This window comes from Patagioenas fasciata, chromosome 14 (genome assembly GCF_037038585.1).
Source record: "Patagioenas fasciata isolate bPatFas1 chromosome 14, bPatFas1.hap1, whole genome shotgun sequence".
NCBI classification, from domain to species: domain Eukaryota; kingdom Metazoa; phylum Chordata; class Aves; order Columbiformes; family Columbidae; genus Patagioenas; species Patagioenas fasciata.
The window spans coordinates 15,273,170-15,296,599 of record NC_092533.1 but is presented as its reverse complement, the minus strand read 5'-3'; the positions used below and the strand labels follow the sequence as shown (position 1 = coordinate 15,296,599).

Below are 23,430 nucleotides of genomic sequence, written 5' to 3'. Positions count from 1 at the left end.
CTTCCTTCCCTGTGCTAAAGATACCCACGCTAATTACATGTATCTCTTTTTTTCATGTGAGCTGTGTCACTGAGGCACCACTCTGAGTTCTTCCTTGTCCCATAACCCAACTTCTAGTCTTGTAAATAAGCAAACTGTGCTGCTTCTACTCCATGCCCAGTTTGGGTTGATTTTACATCTACATATTGTATTAAAATTCATTACCATACAGCTCTCACATCTGTAAAGTGAGGATAATGCTGATCAGGGCAAAACCACAATATGTAATATCCTTGAATATTTTTCACTACAGTTACACTACAGAGAGTATGGGGAAGGATGTTCAGAGCTTAATTTCTGGCATATTTTAAAGTCTCCTTTCCCAAACTCAAATTACAGACAGCGTTAGTAATTTGTTACACAGAAACCTACTAATTCATTTGTAAGCGTCTCACAGCTGGAGCATAAGCCAAGAGCCAAATAAAAAAGAACTACAAAGGTCGTTAACTCACATCCTTAACAAGTCAGTCTCATTGGAATTTCTGTTTCTTTAATGCAAGAACATTAGAGTCCATTATCAATAAGTCTGTATTGTTTTAATAACTCAAATTCAATCAACCCTGCAAGCCTCGTTTTCCATAAGTTTCTGCTTTAAGGGAGTTAGTAATTTCATATTTAAATAAATGACCTTTTATCTCATGGGTAATAACTTTAAAATAATAGGAGAGCCATAACAGGATCAAAGGGCATAAAACACAAGGATTATTCTGATATACTGTGAGTTGTACTGCTAGACCTCATAGCTGTTTTGCAGATGCTTTTTACATTTTTCCTCTGATGCCAAGCACCACCCTCTCTGCAGCTACACTTGTTTTACACCTGGAGAGGTCCCACAAGCCACGTGCACCGTCCTCCTTCCCTGCCACACACCTCACACCTCCCAAACACCTCACACCTCCCCAACCTGAGAGGTGGCCGATCCCCAAACTGTGGCTGTGGCTCCTTCACGCTCGGTCTCACCTCCTGGGACCTGGGCCCCGGCGGCTGAGCTGCTGTGCTGCTCTTAGGTAAAAAATGAGAGAAGGCTGCACAAATAGGGATCGCTCCCTGCTCCCAAGATTTAGAGCCGGGCTTTTAAGCTACAGGGAAGTATGGTATGGTCACTTTGAAGTACAGCCTTAGTTTTTTGAAGTACTTTGGCTCCAGAGGCCACTTCCAACCTCAACTTTTTGTTTTAATGAGACACTCAAATTACTCATTATAACATTTACTCCAGTCTAATTATGTCAATAATACACCTTCCAACCTGCACATCCCTTGTGCTGGAAGTCTTAACCTGACAGAGGCATCCCCATTCCCACTTTTGCTCATAAACTGGTGATGCTGAAGGCTGAACGGACGCCAGCTTGGGGAGAACTGGCTGTGTTAGAATAATCTGGGCTTGTCCTCTCCCTTGAGTGCCAGATCTTGGCAGCCCTGGGCTTTGGTCCGCCTTACGAAATGACAGCCCGTGCTGTGGCAGTTCGAAAAGAGACATGGTGATTTTTCAGTATTAATCTGCCATTTCTTAGTAGACTTCTAATGCAAGTTGGTTAGATTAGCTCCTTAACATGAGTATAAGCGAGGATTAGGGAAGTACATGATATATGTCAAATGGTTTGAAACCTCAGTAATGCAGCCTCATGGTGATGTTGGTGGCACTGCAAAAAACATGGTTTAGATTATTGCTGAGATGGAGAATGAGCTTATTTGTGGTTCTGCTGGTCTAACAGAAACTATTTGAAGTTCTGCTCCTTGCTTCTGCCAGACAGGTATCCCGCTGCATCCGCTAGCTTTATTTCTCCCTGCCTGGCGTCATCCCAGCTGTTGTGATATAAACCCTGTTTCCATCAAAGCAAAGGCTGTTCTTGTGTTAGTTGGTGTAAATGCACTACTATTCTCTACACAGTTACAACTAATTGAGTTAACAGACTGTTTTCCTACTCATATTCATTCTTGAAAGAACTCACTATGAGAAGGTTTGTTCTTAAAAATCCCATTTATTAGCCCTGGTTAAGTACACACAGCAATGCCTATCTACTGTGGCAGCTGCTCATTTAGCACTACCCGGGGATAATGCTGCTCTACTCCAGCCTCTATTATTAATCACCCTGCCTATAAAAATTCATTTCAAAAAGGTGCTATTATGTAGAAAACAGATCTGCTGCCAAAGGAATTGAAATCTCTTCAGCTGTGCAAAGTGACTTAGCGTGTTTTATTCCTCTTAGTACCTGAGTGATTGTTTTTAGGGGGCTTCTCCGCTGTTGATAGCCTCTGTCACGTCTCTAATAATGTCAACCTGTAAGGCATGATTTCTCTTTTAGAAAGCTGTGACGATCTTCTCAAGTAAACCATTTACCTAGATAGCATCTTATTCTAGTCTTCATTTTAATTTCCACTAATTCTTTTAAATGTTTTGGATCAGCACTGCCTGATCCCTCAAACAGCCTAAGATGTCCTATATAATCTGTGGAGTTTATTTATTGTTCTGAAGGCTGTCAAGTGAGTGGATCTGGGCTTGCTGTAACTCTGGCGTGGAATCTTTATGGCCAAAATAAGAGGTTTTGTGAGACGTCATACACTGCTGGGCCAAGTGCTCTCCCACTGGGGTTGAAACATCTCCCGGCTAACGCTTTAGGGATAAGAATTAGAGAGAAAATCCCAGTGCCAGCTCTGGAGCACCTGACCCGCCTCTTCTTTACCAGAATGACCATTGTCATGACCTGTCATGTCCATGCAACACAACCTAATTGTATCTGCTTGTGTCACAGGAGCACATTCCATTTTCATGGGGTCAGATGCTCCTTTCACAAAAGCTTGGCATTTCTTAAAATTTGCTCCAGGGTAGGGTCTGCTTCTGGCTGGAGACCAGAGACACATGTTTTGGAAGGCGTGTGGGCTCCTGAATCAGCCTGTTTGCTGTTCACAGCAGCCAGCAGAATGGTTTGAATGGCATTGCTGTTCCAGGACAAACTCATTGCTTTTCTTGGGGACTGAGCACACGCCCCTGCCTGACCTTAACTGCTGTTGAGGCAATAATTTTTCTTGCTCAAACACTTGACAAATCCTTGACATTAAAATCTTAAATTATAATTAAGATGAAATAAAGAAATCACACGTTGCCTCTCACAGCCTCATTATTTCATGCTGATTAATGTTGCTGCAAACTTTTCATTGAAGCTCAGAGGAGCTGAGGTTAAGTCTTACCCTTTAAAAGCCCCGTGGAGTTTTATCAGGGCCAGTAGTCTTTCAACATGATTTTTTTATATACCAATCTGTATTTTTTCATAGCAGTGTATAACTGTGTGTTTAATTACATAGGAAGGTCTGAAGGGCTTGCAGAGAGGAAGGAACTTAGTGTCAGATAGTCCTGAACCTTCTGAGCCCTTGCTGTGGTTTAGTATTACTGCTGCGGTGTCTTGCCGAGGCAGCCGTGTCCTGCAAATAACATTTTCTTAAATCGCTCTACGAATCTGAAATCACTGTGGAGGTCATGCAGGTGCTTGTTAACTCAAAGCCATTTTTAATGGATTTGTGTTCTCCATAAATGAGGTTGCAGCTCAGGAGAGCACTTTGTTAGTGCCCCAGTCACCTATTTCTCAAGTGGGATGATTTCAGTACAGATGTCGTGGATTCACGGTGTAGCATTCTGGTCAGTTAGAGCAAAACTCTTCAGTAGCATCGGTGAAAATACGTGCACTTACCAACAGGCAGGGACTGCTGGGAAGCCGTCTGCTCTCACCACGGAGAAGCAATTCCCTCCCTTGCCCTTGCAGCGCTGGCTCACTGGTGGATGGTGATGGACTGGGTCAGGTCCTGGGCACCACCTCAAATCCAGTGGGCAGCCCCCATCACCAGCAGTTTCTATTTTCAGAGGTGTTCAAGAGCTCCAGCAAGTCATGCCATTAAAATAATAATTCCCCAAAGGAGGGGGGTTGTGTGTGCAGTTTTATAGCCAGATACCTGTGAAATTCATTCCTTCCTAGCTGAGAATATGGCCACATTCTGCAACTCCGGCATTATAATATCCTGGTAATGTGCCTCAAATGAGAGCCCTGGCTTTCACCTGATTAGCTGTCTGGGAATCTGTTCTCAATGTAGCTCTGATTGCCAGTAATAAAGACATTTGATTCTCTCTTATGCCTCAGCTGCCTGCTAAATTCACTTTGGACAGATAACATCATCGTTTTGCAAAGGCATGTTAAAAAGATTTAAATGTTATTTCTTACAACAAGATCGAACCACTGAGTCTCTGAGACACTCACTGGAGAACCCTAAGAGCTGGTTAAATGCTGCAGGCAGGTTGGTACAAGTCTTTTGTTTTGCTCTGGTTTTGCACACGGTATCAGAATCAAATCCACGCGGGATGGATTTGTTAGACTGGTACTGTGGGCACTGCACACCCAGTAAATCCAGCCACAACCTGACGGCATCCACAGACACGCTTGGACACTGCTGTGTTGTGCTGACACCGACAGCTTTGACCCTTTATATTAACAAGGCACCTCAATATTTGTTAGGATGAGAGTTGTAGGTACATTTATCAAACACATCCACATTTCTCTTGGCTCTGGCACTGTACTGGGGATAATGCTGGGAAGGGGCTGCTGTGTTCCAGGACTTGGAAAGTGAGCATGAGGTTTGGTAGCACCTGTTGTGTCACCAGGTTACACAGCTCCTATTGCACATCTGGGTTGGATAGCAGTAAATAATGTGCTGACTACGGAGCAGGCTGTTGTAATTGCATCCCTGGGCAGTGAAGCCAGGCTTAGATTAATGTGTGAATGTAGAAGCACCATGATGCAATTTCAGGAGTGATTATTATTTATTTAAATGGCAAATACAGAAATCTAATGTTGTGATGCAGTGTGTGGGACATTCCAAATTTTACCAGCTACTGTGTAATCTTTAGGTAGAGCTGCCTGCTCAAGTCAGACGTCTCTGTAAAGGAGCAGACACTAATGGGGATCTAACAGAAGCCCATGAACTGCTGGGATCCTCTTTGCTGCAGCAGGTTTAGGAAACTGGACCCAAAACCTTGGAGCTCGAGATGTCTGGTTTGCACTGATTGGGTTTTTCTCCATATTAAATAAAACAGCACTGCCTTGTAGCAGAATGTAGCGGCAATTCTTTGAGACGTGCTTGAAAAGTAATACACGCATGCACAATTTGAAGCTTCAGATCAAAAAGTCACAAGTAAATGTGCACGTTATGTACAATTCAAAAAATTCAGATCAATGGCATGTCAGGGAACGGACTCCAGGGACTGAAGACCATTTTGGTGGTTGATAATGCAGTGATTATTTCCTGTCTAAAGCCAAATGAATCAATAATTTCAGTTAGAAATAAAGCCCTTCAGGGGAAGAACTTGTGTCAGAGGAGCTCTCTGGACTGTTTAAGTAACACTGTTTTATAGATCCAACAAACAAGGTATTCCCAGCCCAGTAAGCAATGTTCCTCAGTTGCAGGTCAGGTACAGCAGAAATTAATTTAGCTCAATAATGTGTGTAGCTTGTACTAGCATCCACAGCATTACAGAATTAATTTGGCAACAATTCCCATTTGATCCAGGCTCTCCGCGAGGCAGCTCGCCAAGGGGGATCACAGGCTCACACGTATCTATATGAAATGCATTGGAGAACACCGTGTAGAATTCATCCCGTGTGGCTGGATAGGTGTTTCCCTTCTGTGTCACTGTAACAGGAAGGTTTTATCCATCCCAGCAGATCCATGTCTGCTTGAAATACAGTCACAAAAGAGCATCACCTCTGCCTAATTAAAGCAGGTCAGAGAAGACTTCCTAAACCAGGCCATCAGGATCGCTTGACCTGGGAAAGTGTTTGCTGATGGGGCTGTGTGTTTTGCATTCACATGTGAACGGCAGTGAAGGGCCTGGCAGGGGTCATCTCAAATCTCCTCCCTCCCAGAGCTGTTGATTGCCTGTCTGCTCTCAGTCAAGAGCTAGTAATGAGCTGCATATATTATATTAAATGCCAACTATGGTTTCAATTTACATGTTGATGCAAAGTATAAATTCAGTCTATGAAAAGGTTGTCTGCAGAGATTTAGCCGTTGTCCACAGAATGAGAAAGAAATTCTGTCTCTTCATGTAGCAGAAACGTATTAGGAGGTCCTGCATTTGATGACTGTCTGCCAAAGGGATCTTCTTATTTCTGAAGCAGGGAGGACAGTCCTTGTGGATGGGGGAGTATGGAAAGCGCTTCCTGATGTGCTGAAGGCTTGGGAACCTGTGGGACCTTTGGGTGACAACTCAGGCAAACCCTGAAAACAGACGGGGTCTGGGATCTGGACCAGCCCAGAGCCCAGGCTGAGGTACGTGCCTGCAGGTCTGGGGTGATGCATGAGGAAGAAAGGCAGCTTTCTGATTATGGGGCTGAGCGAAGTAGCTCAAGTGTTATTTTTCCTTTTAGCACCTGTGTCTTTGCATTATTTTTTTTTTTCTGACTGTGCCGATTGTATGTGGTCTATAAATATCTTTTATATTTTTAAGATAGCTGATTTGCATGAAGGGCGATTCTGAAGCAAGGGGAGAGCTCTGTTGCGATGGCTGTAGTGATACTTATAACCGATTTGCTCGTACAGAGCCTGGGACAGTGACACGTCACTTCCAAATGCCCAGAAGGCAGCAGGACAGGTGCTCACTTTACCAGAGATATCTGCTGGTGCTGGGGCAGGGACCCTCCCCGGCTTTGGGATGTCAGGGGACACTTCTGCAGTCAATCTGGTCTGTGGCAGAAATTTATGGTTGGCACCCTTGGATTTGAGAGGATTTCTCCATATGCTGCTGTGAGTCACTCTGCCCAAAGTGGGGCTCATCAACATTTAGCTCTGTCTTAGACTGTCGCTGGGAATGATTCTCCTTAATTTGCTTTAGCCAAGCATATCTCTAACCCTGAAAAAAATGGGTAGTCTTGTTCTTTTCCTCTGCTCTCACAGGTTCTTTTCTGGCCATGCAGATATTGATCCAGAATCAGTGTAGTCCTAGCTCTGCTCCCACGGAACTTGCAGAATAATTTAGAAGGACTGCACTTAAAATAACAGTTGTTTTGACTACCTCATTCTTAATATGAAGTGACAGTTTTACTCAATGAGTTATATCAAATCACCAGCGTTGCGTAGACTGTCTTACCCCTATGGAGGAGTATCATTCTGTGCTTAGCACCTGGAACAGGATTTTCAGATCTCTATATTTAGCTCTTCTTGTTTCAAAGCTATTCAACTGGCAAAGCCCTGTGCTTCTGTTTCATACAAATCCTATTTCAGGTATTTGCATTTAAAATTGAATTGGACTTAGGTGGAAGGCTCTGAATAGCGTAAACCAGCTTGCTTTGGAGGCAGAAGAAAGAAATACCTCCCACGGCAAAGTAACAACCAGTAGTTCAAGGCATGTTCCTCCAAATGTGCAGTCACGTCTCACAGTCCTATTTTTCCACTGTGACTCAGGCCCCCATTCCAGTCCCCCTACCCATCTTTGCCAGTACAAAACACTGTATTTCAAGCAGGGAGCTCTAACCACAGACACAGTTGCCAAGAGCACTTAGCAGCCTATGATGCAGTTCAGCAGACAAAGATAATGCATCCTATACATAAAGAAAAATATGCTTTTAGTCTACTACTAATGTTTTTTTTCTCTGAAAGGAAAAGAATTATCTGAGCAGGGTGCTCCTATTCTCCAAAGCTAACAGCTCTGCAGAGATGAAAACGCTGGTGTGTATATAGAGCCTCGCCAGTCCTTGGGGTAGATGTAGCTTCTTAAACACTCCTTGGAGAGGGAGGGAAACCAATCTCTGCTCTTCTCACCCCTCAGAAAAAAATGGGACTCTAGCCCTAGTTTTCAGGGGCTCTCTGGAGAAAAAGGTGTTTAAAGTGGGCTCTGGTTCCCATGAATCACTCCAGAAGGTTGGACAGTAGTGAAAGGCAACTCCTTTCACTACGCTGGCACTTCGTTTCATCATGGAAAACGTCCATCTGCTGGCTTGGTGGATGATTTTCAGCTTGATGTGAAATCAGCAGGCTCTGGTGGTGAGAGTGGCTTGTGACCTGTGTGTTCAGCGATCTGTGCTGAGGGTCAAAAGAACATCCCAAAAGCAGCAGTAATAGATGCAATACCTGCCTTATGAAAAATGAATGCACAATGTTGTAGAGTACAGATGCGAGAAGAATCAGGGCTGTAAGATGTAAGATTGGAGCTCCATCTCCAAAGCACCTGGTGGGTGGCTTTGCCCCAAAGCAGGGCTGTCAAACTCATTTTCACCAGGGGCCACATCAACCTCGTGGTTGCCTTCAAAGGGCTGAATATAATTCACTTATACAGTCCTAAAATTATATTCAGCCCTTTGAAGGCAACCGTGAGGCTGGTGTGGCCCCCACTGAAAATAAGTTCGACACCCCTGCCCTAAAGCACAGCAAAGCACAACCAGATGCTGTTAGTGCTCTGTCAGCTGGCGTGCCCTGACCTCGGGACAAATGGCTGCCAAAGATCACCTTTGTGGAACTGTTATAATGACAGGAGGTTTTCAATCGTAGATTCAAATTCTACCAGCGACAGCAAACCATCAATAAACAAGATTTTGTAATGACCAAAATTTCACTGAAGGGCTGGGTTACGGGAGGCTCTGTCTTCAGGGAAAAAGTTAAAATAGCGAGTTAAGTGCAGCCAATTTTGTCCTACAACATCTACTTCAAAATGGAAGCCAGAACACTGGAACATTTTTTATTTGGTTTTATCTTTAAGGTGGAATTAGCTATTGAATTTGGTGCCAGTCAGAAAAAGATCAGGTTGACCCAACCTAGTAAACATAAATGTTATTTTTATTTGTCTTTTTTTGTTTGATTGTTTTTTTTTTCCCTTGTGACTTTTGAAGTGTTGGTAATTTTAAGGGTTTGCTGAAAATGTAAAAGGCCGATGGCCCCCATCCCCACTGGGCAGAGAACAGCTGGAATGTCATGTTTTCAGGCTAATGGGAGCAGCGAGCCCTTCCACTCCAGCATCAGCTTTGTGGGCGGATTGCTGTAATGTGCTGGTAGGATATCCAAATTACCCCCTTTTTATTGTGTGCTTTGTCACTTGGAAAGGCACACTTCGCTCTTGTGAGCGGTATATCCCAGTACAGCAGAGAGGAAGCCAATCTTTTGGCTTCTAATCTGTACCCAGAAGTTTAGCTGGAGGTGCAGAGGAGCAGCTGGAGCTGATGCCGTTCCCCAGCCGCCCGGCTCTGCCTGGCACGAGCGTCTTTATCATTTCCTTCCTGCAGTGATCGCTGGGGTTAGTCCTTGAGAGCTATTTACTTCGTTTGGTGAAGCAAAAAGTTGTTTTCCACATTTTGTTCGCATCCAGTTGTTTTTGCTAATTGCATCTCGCCACCCACAGGAATGCAATTGCCTTTTAGGGTAAGAAGTCTGTGCAAGGTTTCTGTAATTGCAGTGCCCAGAAGGCAGGGCAGGGGTTGTGCTGGGCCGTGTCCGTGTGGACACTGTGGGATTCGCAGGCAGGAGGGACAGCGCGTGTCTGATGCTGGTTCTGAGCGATGGCCTGAGGCTTTGCTCCTTGGAATCCTATCTATAGTATGTTGCAAAGTAATCTTACTGAAATGAGGCTGTACAAACCACTTAAAATCAGTGACTGGTACAGTAATCCAAAAGAAGGAAAAGAAAAAAAAAAAAAGGAAATTAAATAAATTAAACCCCCAGAAACTTCACATTTACTGCAAATTCCCAAACTTTAAACATCTACATACCCAAGAGGAGATTTAATACTTTTTCTCGCTTTGATGCTATTGTGACACAACGCTTCACGTCATCTGAACCACCCAAGAGTGCGAAATGGGGACGGCCTTTGAGACCATGGAAAACTCCAAGTGGAAATGAATTCACTGGAGACAGGTTAGTTCCTGCAAGTCTCTTCATAAAAATGTTTCAGTCTGTTAAGATTATCAGCCGCCATGCCAACTGCCTGTGATAACACAGGAAATGAAAAAGTGGTGGGATGAAATCTCAGGCTGCTTATTAAGCCTTTTTTTTAGCCATCGTATAAAACCAAGGGAGCAATGTACTCAGAGGAGGGTTTCCCAGTCTCTCAGAACACAAACACCACCGTAGATTGGGCTGCACTTGGTATGTGGATAAGGGAAAAAAGTTATGGGGGGTTAGTTTATTTTTTTAATTATTATTATTTTCTTAATTGTTCTTTATAAAGTATTTAAAAAACAAACAACATGAAAATCATCAGCTTACTAGTTTTTATTTCTTGTCTCTCTGACTGGTTTTTATTTCTTGTCTCTCGTGACTGGAGTCCCCTGAGTTGCATATTGGCAAAAATAGCGTGAGAATGATTAGACAAAACGTACCTTTAACTCTTTTTCTCACACCTACAACAGAAAGTCACATTGTCTGAATCTGCTGTAAATGTAAGTGCTGCCGTGTATATTGTGAGAGTAGGACTAGAGTAAGAGAGAAGTTAGCGTTTTAGTTTTGGCCTTGTCCCATCTGTTGTTTGGTACAGCCAGGGACCTGAGGGACTCCACCTCCAGAGCTCCCCAGGTGCATCTTCGCACTTTTTATAAAGTGTTTCATGCTGTTATGTTTGGTGTTGAGATAAAAATGTTGTTATGGGCACAGCTGAATTATATGGATCTCACTAGGCTTGTAGGGAATTTCCTTTCCCTCCCCCTTCGCCCTGGACCTTCCAAGGAGAAGGAGTTTCCCTGGAGCAAGGAAAGGGTGAAAAGAGAATGTTTGCAGGGGCTGCAGTCTGCACTTCTGTCTCTACTAGTTGTAAATTACTGACTGATAATGAAAAGCCTTGGTTTGCGTGTTAGGTTAGCTGAATAAAAGCAGTATTAAGGGCAGCCTTTAATACCATCAAGTGAGGAGCTGTATGGCTTTGTTTGAAGTGTGTTAATTTACGGATGGGCAGTCTGCAAAATGTTCTGACCCAGCAGTTACAAGGGGTGTAGCTCATTCAATTTATTCCCTCACTTTTCAGAAGATCTTGCTTTCACTTACGGTTTTCTGTGTTATCCATCACTGCATCTCCAGACTTTTTTCAAGTCAGTAATTAGGAATGTGCTTAGATCTCATCAGCTGGAAAGCCAAGTATATCCTTGAGCGCCCTGCATAGAGATGGGAATACCCATAGGCCTGAATGCTTTTCTAAATGGGGTTAACATGTGGAATATAGCCCATCCTGTACTATTTGCACTACGACAATTTGTCTTTGGTGCAGTGGGCTATCGGTAATGCTAAGATGAACTGTGTGTTCATCACACTGTCTGTGCTCTTTAAACGGGGTAGTTCCTGGACACCAGGATGTTTTCTCTCCATTCCTGCTCCCCAGAGTGTCCTCAAAGCTGAAGATGTTTAGTTTATTGGTGAAGTTAGAGGTGTCAGACATTAATGACTAAATTTCCCTCTTTTCCTGTAAGCTGTGAGTAGTTAATTCCAAAGGAGGTGGGCAAAGAAGCAGCTGCCTTGCAGTGCTTGCATGAAAATATGGGTTTGCTGGGGGTGATCCTTTCTGTCTTATTCTGGGAGCTCTGAGTCATGAATTTGACAGCGCAGTAACTGCCATCAAAGAAGACTTCATGGTCACCTATGAGAGATCGACTGTGGATCTCTGTGTCTCCAGGGTGACACGAGGCTCCTTGAGATGGACTGTTGGGCTGGGATCTGCTTCCTTTTTGACATGCCAGAGCAGTTGGCACAAGGCCTTGAATCCTTGTGACGATGGCCAGGTACAGTTTGCATATATATGTGCTGAGTACTAAAATATCACATAACTCTGTATGTCTGTATCTAAGGTAACAATTTTATATCCTTAGGAGGTATAAGAGCGGAAGGAAAGGGTCATAGCATAACAAGTTTTGTTGGGAGATGCAAAGAGATTGAAAGTGGAAATATAAAACATTGGCTGAGTATTTAACGTGTTTGGTGCAGATTAACTATTTATTGTTGCTGTGGTCTGGAGATCAGGTGCTGGCTTGTGCCACTGGCAAATGCATGGTAATTACTCCAAAAGTTGTCTATATTACGATAGTTTTTTCATAAAACAATCCTGAGAATGCAAAACTCCTTTAGCTTCGGGGTTATGATCTCTTTCATGAGATTGTCAATGTAGTCATAATTAGAAGCTGTTAATAAAGCACCTACAAATTAGATACGCTGTCAAAAAACTGAGCTTTTCTCCACATACTTTCTTTGTACCTGAAAGGTGTCTTTGCAGTCTATAAAGCAGACTTTCTAATAAGGAGGAATTTTTGCTTTTCTTGCTTTCCTCCTAAAACCTGCAATGCTGTGTACGTACATCTGACCACTAATGTCAGGATGAGCCCATCACACAGGCACTGGTCACCTCCAGACAGGCCTGCACTGCTCCGGAGAGGAGTATGAAACCAGGAAAGGAGGAAGATGCCTCATAGAGATAAACCTCAATTTGTGGAGGTATCACCTGTTTTCAGTTTCCTCCTGCAATATCCATCACCCGTGTCCTGGGCTGGTGGGGGGAGTGCAGGGTGTCTGTCTGTCCGTGTCACAGGGTGCCTGTCCGTGTGATAGGTGACAGCAGAGGGCAGCAGCGCCCCGCGGTCGCTGCCGTTGCCACCGCTCCGGGAGGCTCCGGGAAGCGGCGACAAGCCCCGGCGGTTCGGGGACGGTGCGGATCGAGCGGTGACAGCTGCAGCGGCCCTTTTCTTGTTAAATGATTGCCGTCCTTCGTTAGTTTTGGACTCCAGGAATCTGATAATGTTTTAACTGTATCTGCCGTGAGCTGTCAGCGTTTGACAAACACTGAATAATATATTTGTTATCGTAGGGCTGCAATGCAACTAGGAGAAAATGGCATTTCCAAGCTAAGGCTGATTGCTGGCTCTTTGCTTGTGTTTCTTAACAATTATATCAGTGCCACCAGGTGGAGATAAGATCCTTTTCACTTTTCTATTGGAATGTCGTTCCCAGTTACTCGGTGGTGCTGGGTCCTCCTGCCGTGTTTAGATACGGTCCTGGTAGGTTCAGTGGTGCCGGCCACAGCTCTGCCAGCGGGTAACCGCGGGGGCACCACGCTCCAGTGGCCTTTTCCAGTGGCCTCTTGACCGTTGTGCCCGAATCAGCAGTGCAGTGGTAAAATTTTAAAGTAGATAAATTAAACTTGATTTCTGGTTGGAGATGGTGAAAGGCTGAGGTAAATTTTGGTGCGTTTACCTCTCGTTCACCCCTGAGCTGACTGCCTCAGCACACCTCTCGGGACAGGGCAGTGCTGTCTTCCTCATGGATGGAGCACTGCAGTGATGTTTTAGCAAGCTGGACTTGCCCCAGGTCCCAGCAGAAGCAGGTGGGACGTCTTTCTGTATCTCTTTAACTAAGGCTACATATCCTAAATAGCAAGGAAGTTTTATGTCGGGTTAGGGAAGTGTTTCCAGTGCCTTCTGAATTATCTCTAGATAGATTTCATTTTTCATATTGGCTTATGCAAATGTCATTTTCCATAATATTTGGAACTGAATGTCCAGCTGGTCAAAAAAGTATCACATCTCCTATTCTCCTACTATGCTGTAGTTATTACTCTATATTTGTGTAAGCAACACTGGCAGAGCCTCATAGTACCAGGTTCTGTATAGCAGTAAATGAATTTAGTTATTTTTCAGTCTAGTGTGTGTGTATATATATGTATAACTCCTGTGTTTAGCCAAAGATTACAATATTATAATAGTGGAAACAATGGGTTATTAAGAAATGGAGATAGCAGGCTTAGCCTGATGTTATTTCATCTTATTTTTGTCACTGTTTCTGTTTCTTGAGTCTCTAGCAGAGACGTATAAACCTATCCTTTTCTGCTTGCTTCTCCCTGTTTCTCAAAGAGCCCTTTCAACCACAACACCCTCCCTGAGCTCCTCTTGCTGGAGCGATTTGCATACGCTTATGTTCTTGCCCCACTTTCCAAGAAATCTTTTGCTTTGTGGATTCTTGCACAGATGTTGCTTTCTGTGTTAATGTAAGACAGGAATAAAACAGAAATGTGAATCGCGTAGCAACTGCCAACCAGTGTGTGGCCCCACACAGACACTGTGAAAGCAACGGTGAGAAGATAAACAGCAGGAACTTGGGAACAAGCTTGTTAGGCCATTAAATTCTTCTTGAGGTTACAACATTTACATTCTCCTTTTCAGAAAATAGTAGATAATATGTATTATTGATTTATAAGCAAAATCACCAACAGACTCTATGCTATACAGCATCAGCAGCCAGTCCACGTAGCTGTTGGCATGCTGCCAGTGGCTGAATCTGATTATTTCTGCAGAATTTAATGAAGGAAAAACACTCTAGAAGTGCACAAGAAAATAATGTGCAACAATATTTTCAATGGAAGGTGGTCAAAGTAATGTCAGGTATCACGGGCTTCCACAGACTTGTCTTTGTTAGTAAATTGCTCATCTGTTTATGCAACGTTTCCACAAACAGTTGCATTATGTTGCTGTCTTCATAGTATGAGGATGGTGTATAGCCAAATATCAACATTGATCTGACTGGCTCTGCTTTCCATACACTCAGGTTAAAGTGTAGTACTCTTTGTCCTAAAATCTTTTATAAAAAATGATTTCATTGTCATGTTGTGGTAGCTGGACACCTGGCTTTCCACAGCTGTCTGGGCATGGGGTGAGGAGGTCCCTGTCCAAAGTTATGGAAGTAAAAATAGAAAGTGTTTTAGCTCAATAATTTCAGCAGCCCAGGTATGTGCAAAATGAGGAGGTCCACATGTTTGAGTTGTCAATGATTGTCTCATTAAAAAGTGGTAGCTGAGATCCTTAACTTTAAAGCACCGACTTTTGACTTGTCTTAGACCAACTGTTCTGAAATGCATTAGTGGTTATAGCACAACACAGAAATTTCACTTAACTTTAAGATTCCTTGAGGTTTTCTTGCTCCTCGTCTCACAGCTAAGTGCAAGTTTGCTGTTTCCAATAGAGCTACATGACGGAGGAGTCCAACATATCCCTGTGCAGTGGAGGACACTGCTCTTTGGGTCCCTGGGGTTCACCATGCCTCTTCTCCGGACTCCTGCTAGTAGGGTTCCCAGAAAGCCATGTTCACATTCCTGAGGGAAGCACCTGTAGCAGAAGTAGTTCTTCCTTTTTACCATCTTCTTTATGGCAGATAATGGCGATAATTATTTTCCTCAATTGGCCAAAGCAAGGAGTGAAAACATCCTTAGAGTGCATCACGTAGCATTTACCTGGCAAGCAGTGTCACTGCTGCTTTCCAATGCACTAAGTACGGTCTGCATGAGGCTGTAGTAAAATCTCAGGGCCAGAGTGCTGAGCCTGGGAGTCATTTTCTTTCAGGATCTTTTAATGTAAATGTTGAGTTTTCAGCTGAGGAGCTGGAATATGCTGCATAGAGCACTCTGAGCTGGAGGTGGCAGCCACCATCCCTCATGGGAGCAGCCCTTCTCATGGTGCTTATTAAACCACCATTAATTAATTTCCTGTACTTCAGCAAATGGAAAAGTATTTCTCTCAAACATTTTTCACCCAAATCTCTTTCTGTAAAGAAAACTGCTGGGAGACTGATGTGAGGACGTTGCTATAAAAACTCAGCCAACTGCACCCAACCGTTTGGGGTCCTAGCAACTGCTTCCATTGTAGGGGCAGAAGAACACTATGTGGCTGGTGGTTTCTTACCTTTCTTCTGTTTAAAAGCTCAATTAGAAGTGTACAAAACCCATCTTTCCTAGTGTGCTCATCCTTGCACTCGAGTGTTGTTTCCAGCAATGCTGGAATACCCGTGTTGTGAAGCGGGAAGGGGAAGCTGGGGTGGAGGGCAAGACTATGAACAGACAAAACAGAACTTTGCCATAAGAAGAAAGTCAACAAATGTTTTGCCCTTTGGCAATGCAACCTTTTGTAATGAAATTATCAGTATGAAAAAAGCTATCTTAATTATTTAAGGACTTGGGGAAAAGTACAGTCAAATAAATAATTCATTAAACTGCAAAAAGATATTTTAACTCAAAGTAGTGTGAATTTTTTCAGGGATTATTTATTCTTGCTTCTCAGTGACAGATATTTTGTTAAGTTTGGAGCTGTAACCCAAAATTTGTATTCTGTTTTCTTGCAGGTAAGTGTGGATTGCTGTGTTTGAACTGGGAATATAAGGAAACAAAGTAAGCCTTCTTCAAGCTGTCCCAGCCTGTTAACAAGGTCAGAGTGTTGTCTTTATTTTTGAGTTCTAATATTTCAAATTAAAATAAAAATGCAACAGATTACATAACTGCAGATTGATATGGCCATGCAGACACAATGCAATCTCTCTGCTTAGGTTGGATGTGAATGCCACGGAACAAATATGTGTTGTTGAGAATTATTATGCAGGCTACTTTTTCTCTGGCTCATCCTTAAACCAAGATTGGGTGGAGATAATATTAAATATTCACATTACTGATATTCGAAAGGGCAATACAGCTTTTTATAACCTTTTTTTCATCGATCATTTAAAAGGGTTCTCTAGTTATGATTGATTCCCAGATATAAAAATTTCAGTGCTGCCTTTTGAGCGGAGCCAAGTTAACAGGTCGCATGCTGAAAAGCTTACTTTGTGGATGGCTCAGAACTGGTTATCTTTTATTAATCACCTGGCAATAGGATCTAGCTGTGAGGCAGTGAGGTGCTGCTGTTGGACTGGCATGCTTGGCTTCCTGCCTGAGCCGTGCTCTGGCACCGCTCCTGCTCTCACCCTTGCAAGCGTCCTGGCATCGGAACGAGCCCACTCCACTGAGATGGTGTCGTGTTTATCGTGTCAGACTTGAGAGTTATTTCCTTTGAATTTTTCTTCCTCTCTTTTCTCCTCCTGTTATCTCCAGGAACAATTAAATCCACCTCTTGTCAAACTCCAGTGTGGCTTTCTTTTGAAGTGTTGTCTGTGTTAATCAAACTGTGGCTTCCTTAGAAGTCCATGCTACGAAGGATTCTGTTCTCCTGATCTCTGATTCCTATTCATGTACCAGTAACAAAAACCTTTTTGCAATATTTCTGTGCACCCATGTTATAGTATCTGTTCAGATCAGTGCTATTTTAATGCTAATTACAGGAGAGATATTGCTGATCAATATACTGAAAATGGTACACAAAGCACGTTCTCTTGCAGTTATTTGTGAAGCTTAAAAGTGTTCGCTTTCCAAATACAGCTTTTTTTCGTATTTCAGCTGGACACTGTAAAAGCTACTCACTGTCCTCAAATTCATTTCTTAGTTCTGCACCACTCTGGATTTTATGCATTGGGTTATCCAATTTGAATTACTATTCAGATCAGAGTGCAAAATTTTATATGAGTGCTAAGAAACTTTCTATGCTCGGCTTTTTTCCTTTCCACTTCTGCTGACTGATGTCAGGATGGTTTTTATCAGCTGAGAAAAAGGGCCGTATGTTCTTTACAGCTATACCACTGCTACCATTTTGAGGATGAAATAACAAGAGAGTATTTTCCTGTGTCAGTGAGTGCGTCTCTTCTAGAGTGAAGCCGAGATTTGAGGTGGCAGCAAAATGTGTTGCTAGATTCATGTGTGCTATATTTCTATCTCTGAATGACCTATGGTTTTGTAGTGGCTGTTGTATTTTTTCATTGTATTTTATTCATTTCGTCCAAAAGCAATAAGCATCACTTTGAACCAGGCACATTGCACATTATCAGTAGAATAAATATGCTGTAGTGTAACAGGGCTCTGTAGTATTTCTCTCATTTTAAGGAAGTCTGGAACTATTATTGAAAGAGGAGTTGACTGAAAATACCACATCTCATTGAAATAAAAAGGATTTCTGTTTGAAATGTATAGATGCCTCTGTCAAGGGTTTTTAGATGTAACCAGATAAAAAGTTATTAGATGTGAATATGAATACTGACAAATCAAAAATAAAGCCTTAAAAACCCATCTGATGTAATCTGAGTTATGAGCAGCACTTTGGACAGAAGCTTCAATGTAAAGAAATATACAAAAGAAGAACCCTCTGCAGATCCAGTGATGTCAAAATAAATATGCAGGTCATATGGTCCTTACATTGGCTGCAGAAACAGTGCTGGAGGTTTGGGGAGATAAGTTAGAAATGAATGCTTTAAAAAATGCTTTCTATCTAGCCACTGTTTACCCAGCGTATCTCAGAATTCAGCACTATGGCAGATTTCATCTGGCTTTAGAATTTCATTTTTTAAAGCATACCTCTTCTGTAAGCCTCACCTAACGAGCAGTATTCCTTTGTTGCCCTTGGGCTAATGGTAATATACAGAGAAAAATATTCTGCCTTAAAACGAGTCCTAAAAGCCAGAAGACTAGGACTGGCAGTTATCGTCAGTAATAATTCATGTGTGCGGTGTCTATAGCTGCACTGTCGATTTAGACCTTGACGGGCTGCAAAACAAGGAACATTGTGAATTACATATACGTGGGAGTCCTTCGTAGGAAAGAGAATTGTTCTGGGAAGCTTCTACTCCAGCTCACCTGGTGGGCTGTGCTCGGAGGATTGATTGCAGTATTGCGCTCTGAAATCTACTGTGACAGCCTTTAGTTTGTGATTTATACCTTGATGTTGCTGCTGAAATCCTCCTTGTCGTTGTTTTAGTAGAGAAAGGGAACAAGTCAGAACCTATTGCTCTTGGCTAAGTGTCGGGAGGAGAGCCTCGCAATGAGACTGTTGATCAGGCAGGTTTTGGGATGCCACCAGTGGAAAAGCAACAAGGAAACTCAGTGAAGAGAAGGGGTGGAGCGGATTCCTACTTTTGAGATATTTGCAATTTTAGTATGAGAAATGAGTAAGTTGATTTGTTGTGTTTAATATCAAACAAGTATTTATAAAGGCTGGGCTATGTTTATTTATGAAAATAATTCTGCTTGTTCAGAGTCTTTATGTTGTTCTTGGGAGAACAGAGTGCAGAGCTACAACACATTTAAAAACTCATTTTCAAACATATTCTTAAAGATATTGGTCTGGGGTCTGGGATTAGCAGAGGAGCTTTGCAGGGTGCAGGGGGCACCTTCGGTTTCCATCTTGCCTACTTGATCAGGCAAAGCACAATCCGAGACATTTCTATGACTGTGATGTGACCTAAAAAGTATTTTTAATGACTGAGCTCGCTGGGCACTTTTGCAAAAGAAATTGCTAATATGGTTTGGAGGGGAAAAATAAAGGTTGTAAGATTAAAACTATACTTATTCATCTTAAAACCTTGCAGTTCTGGAAGCCCAGTGATGGGCACTAGCCCAGATAAAGCAGCAATGGTACTTTGACCCTGCTTGTGTTTATTGCACTTTGTAGCAGCAGTTCCCCAAGCACCCTTGGGCTTGCGAACTGGTGGTGCTCACATTCGTGTATAAAGACTTCTCCAATTTTGGATGAAATTAAATGTGGCTTCTGTGTCTAATTGATAGAACTGTTTGCTCAGCTTTAGCCATAGAGTCAGAATTGCATGCTTTTCCTTCTGTAGATTTATATATTGGGCAGGCATGGGCTTCAAAGCACCGATATGATGCAAGATGCTGAAGAACTAAGTGCTTTAAATCCCCTCTAAGCAGACTCAGCCATTCTGGTCCTTGAAATGCCGATCAGCTCCCTGAGGCCTTTCTAGGTGGAACATCATACTGGTACCATTGGGCGTTGTGCGGGCAGTAATGCAGCAGTGGAAATGTCTAAGCCTGCAACCTTAAGTCGAAATAAAAAGTAACAAACTTTAAGAAAAGCCCAGGGGAAACCTCAGGCTGCTCGTGGTTTTCTGCTGCAATTCAGTAGCTGAGAAAGAAGCTTATCTCCCCTGACACAAAACTGCTGGCTGCAACCAAATGACTTACCACCTCAAGTAGAGATGCTCAGTGCTTTGGAGTTAAATGGCTTAAATTTATTGTGAAACAGACTGTGGAGGGATTAAGTCAAGGCTTATTTTGATTTTTTTTTTCTTTTCTGGAGATTTTTTCTTCTCTCGCACTGTTTTACTTTATCAGTGTTCCTTTTCCCATAACAACGTCTCCTGATGAAAGAATTTTGAGTTTGTTTGTCTGTACTGATGATGGGAAGCGGTACATCATCAGGGGGTCTGAATAATCTACCTATTTCTGAAGCCCGCAACATGGTTGTGGCAAGAAGTCTCTGAAAGACAGACCATGTCTTAAGATTTCTGGTAAGTAATTTATGTAGAAAATGAAGCTTTATATTGGAACCCCATTTTACCATATCCTCTTCAAACATTTTCTTCCTTGAGGTGGATGTTGAATGCTCAGTAGTCATTTATATATTGAGGAGTACACAGGCTTTTAAAATAATGTCTCAATAGTGCACAGAGATATATTAAGTGCCATATCATGAACATGGGCACAGCTCAGTTCTTGCCAAACCCAGAGACAAATCTATTTTATTCTGAAGCACTTTGCCGGTGCTTGTGACAATGTAAAATTGCAAATATTCTGTGGCCTTCTCAAGCATAGTTTAGATTTTTTTAAACTTTAGTCCTGTTACAAGGGGACTAGGCTTACACCGACGTTTCTCAGGACAAAAAGGCTTCCTATATTGGGATAACATATATTTAGTTCACAGCATCACTTGTGGTCTTCTGAGGAGAACGAAGCTGGTGCCTTGTGTTCCTGGAGCAGTTTTCTCTCATGATGTTGAGACATAATAAGAATGCAAATCCCACTGCTCATCTTGTGATAGTGCCTTCCTTTCTGATGGAGAATGTAAACTCACCCCCAGTAATACATAATCAAGTAGTCTCTTATTTCATTAGTTACACTAATCCAGCTTTTTCTTCGCGCGGGTTCCCATATTTCAGATCTCGTTCAGCATTTCTTCACGTTTCTTGTCTGAAGTTGTCACTACCAAAAAAAGGTGGAAAACACTGCATGTAAGAAAATATTTTCCGTGCTGCTGTCTCCTGTACAGCAAAGCAACGGCAACATCCATACAACCAACAGATATGTATCTGGGGTGTTTGAAAACTATCAGATTACTGCCCATCTGCTTTCTAGTTCAGTCATAATGTTATTTCCTGTAGAAATGGAAAACGCTGAGCGCAGTTACACATTCACTCCTGCCACTCAAGCTGTTATGAGTGTCTGGATCACCAATGCTTTGCTGTCAATAAATGCAATATTTTGCTATTGGGAAAATGTTTGACAGTGAAAAGACACTCTACACAGGGCAAAGTGTTGTGGTTTTCAGCTGGGAAGTGTGGCTGTAAGGCAGCCTGGCTGTGAAGTCTCACACACCAAGTAAATTCTTCAGTTCAGATCCAGTAATGCATGGAAAACATCAGCTTCTTTTTCTTGCTTTCAATTTGCTCCCAACTGACTTTAACTCCAGAGTTCAATTATTTCAGTTTTTTTCTCTTCTTGAGCGGAAGGGCCTTGGGAAAGGATGGATCTGTTCCGTTACACGGCCAGAGTGTGCTGTCTTTTTTATTGTTCCTGTATCTCATCAGTGACTTGCTTCTTGATGTACCCATCTCCCTCCCTTACTGCAGGTTGCACATCTTCACCGTTTTTCTCTCTACAGGTCTGTGATATTTCATCTCTCCTTGTTTGTTACAGCCATATACAGTTTAGCAAGTAAATAAGTTGTCACTATAATGCAACTATTGTGACAAAACATGATTTCCTAATTTTGTGTAGTTTTTCTTAGACCTTCTGGATATCTTTCTCCAAATCTGTCGGAGATGATTACCCCAAAGTGATTGTTTTTTGTTGTATTTGGTCCGAGTTGAGAAGTGTCAGTGAACCTCCTGCATTTATCTACATGCTTCAGGAAAGTTTCTTTCTTGACATGTCTCTTAAATATAAACACAGTGAATGGAAGTACTAAACTTTGTTTCGCCAAATTCAAAACATATTTTCAATCTGAGTTTACAGCTTCTTAGTACTTCAGGCAAGACCAGAGAGTGGCACTTGGACTATCAGATAGTTATGATCTCCTCTAAAGGGCTGGGGAGCTTCAGGCGGAGAAAGTGACATTTTCTTATTAAATAGTTAAGAACTAATCAAGCTATGAGGGAGTGGGGGATTTTGAAGGTAAAAGAAGAGCTGTATGGCTGCTCTCTTCTTGTAGGTGTCCACCCAACTACAGCTTCCCCGTAAAATAAGTGTAAAATATGGTTGTTGACCATGTTTGCACGATTTTATTTGGAGTTCACAGGGATCAGATGTCACTGTTATCAGGCTCCTGTGTTATCCACTAGTCTGTATTAAGAAAGATCAAATCACACATTCAGATTTTCACCGCACTGCTGGGGTGTGTGTTGATTTGTGTTACGTGGAACGAGGTCTTGCATTTCCCTGGGTTTCTGTTCAGGCATCTTCAGTAGAGAGTGCAACTCCATTGCACAAGTCCATCTTTCAAAGTGCCCCTGGCACAGCCTGGGACTGGACAGGAGACAACCCAGCCCTTTGAAAATGTTCTCAGCGTGCAAATGATCTCAGTGATATTCGTGGTTGATGCTCTTCATAGTGAGTGCAGATTTCAGTGAACATTTCAGGAAATCTTCATCAACTCAGAATATTCAAAAGTGAAATTCTGTGGGTCCGCGTGGGAATCTTGCCCATATAGTGAAAATCAAGGTCAGACATGCACTTTCCTTTGGCAATCATCCCATTATTTTCAGCTATGCCCTGCAAACCTCTGCAACAATTCCTCTTCCTCCTTGATATTTATGCCCTTTAAATATAAATGGACAGTTAACACCTTTTCTTGAGCCGTTATAAATATTTATTTTTTAATCTTTCTCTGTAAGTCATCTCCAGCAGCCTTGTAGACACAACCCTGTCATTCCCGCTGACGTTCAGGATCAGGTGCTCAGCTTGAGTCTCTTTGAGCGGTTAGGCCATGGGGCTGCAATTTCCGCGCGGTGTGTGACCCGCTGAGCTGCAGAGGCCATACCTTAATATCTGCTGCACAGCTCAATTTACAGCTCTAATTTCTGAAAAGAGAAAGGGAAAAAGTCAGTGGTGAGTTTTGACTAAGTCTGAAATTATTTTCTAACTAAGTCAGTGTAATAGAAAACGAAAGGAGTGTTTCCACACATAAGACCAACTGGGTAACTTTCTGCACAGTCTTCCTTGTCAAGCAGCACGTTGTGTCTTCATTTCTTAAATGCTCCATTTGGGGCTATGATAAAAGGAATATATCTGCTAACGTAACAGACTGCCTTTGAATGTGAGATAATCTTTCAGAATGCTGCTTCAAAACAAATATAGTGTTTTCTTCCATTAATAGATAACCTTTCCAAAGCTTTTAATATGTTTTCTGACTTGATATTGGCTAAACTTGCTATTTCAGAGAGCAGTGATAAAGTGTAAGATTTGGTTCCTTCAAAAAGGAGGTGGTATTTTGGATTCTCTGATAAAATTGAATGACCAGGGACTTGCAGTAGATC

At 42.4% G+C, this 23,430-nt stretch overlaps 1 protein-coding gene across 4 annotated transcripts in view; it reads left to right on the top strand.

The window, feature by feature from the left end:
* KCNIP1 (potassium voltage-gated channel interacting protein 1) overlaps positions 1–23,430 on the top strand; it is a 374,244-nt gene that overhangs the window by 240,129 nt on the left and 110,685 nt on the right. Inside the window, exon 1 of one of the 4 annotated variants that reach the window (XM_065849187.2) lies at positions 9,902–9,921. The exons of 2 other annotated variants lie outside the window; for them this stretch is intronic. In XM_065849187.2, coding sequence (XP_065705259.1) covers positions 9,903–9,921 — 19 coding nt within the window. In that variant the 5' untranslated portion in view covers position 9,902. Of the gene's footprint in view, positions 1–9,901; positions 9,922–16,146; positions 16,230–23,430 lie in introns of those variants that run through there. One more of the 4 variants, XM_065849188.2, reaches the window with a different exon arrangement.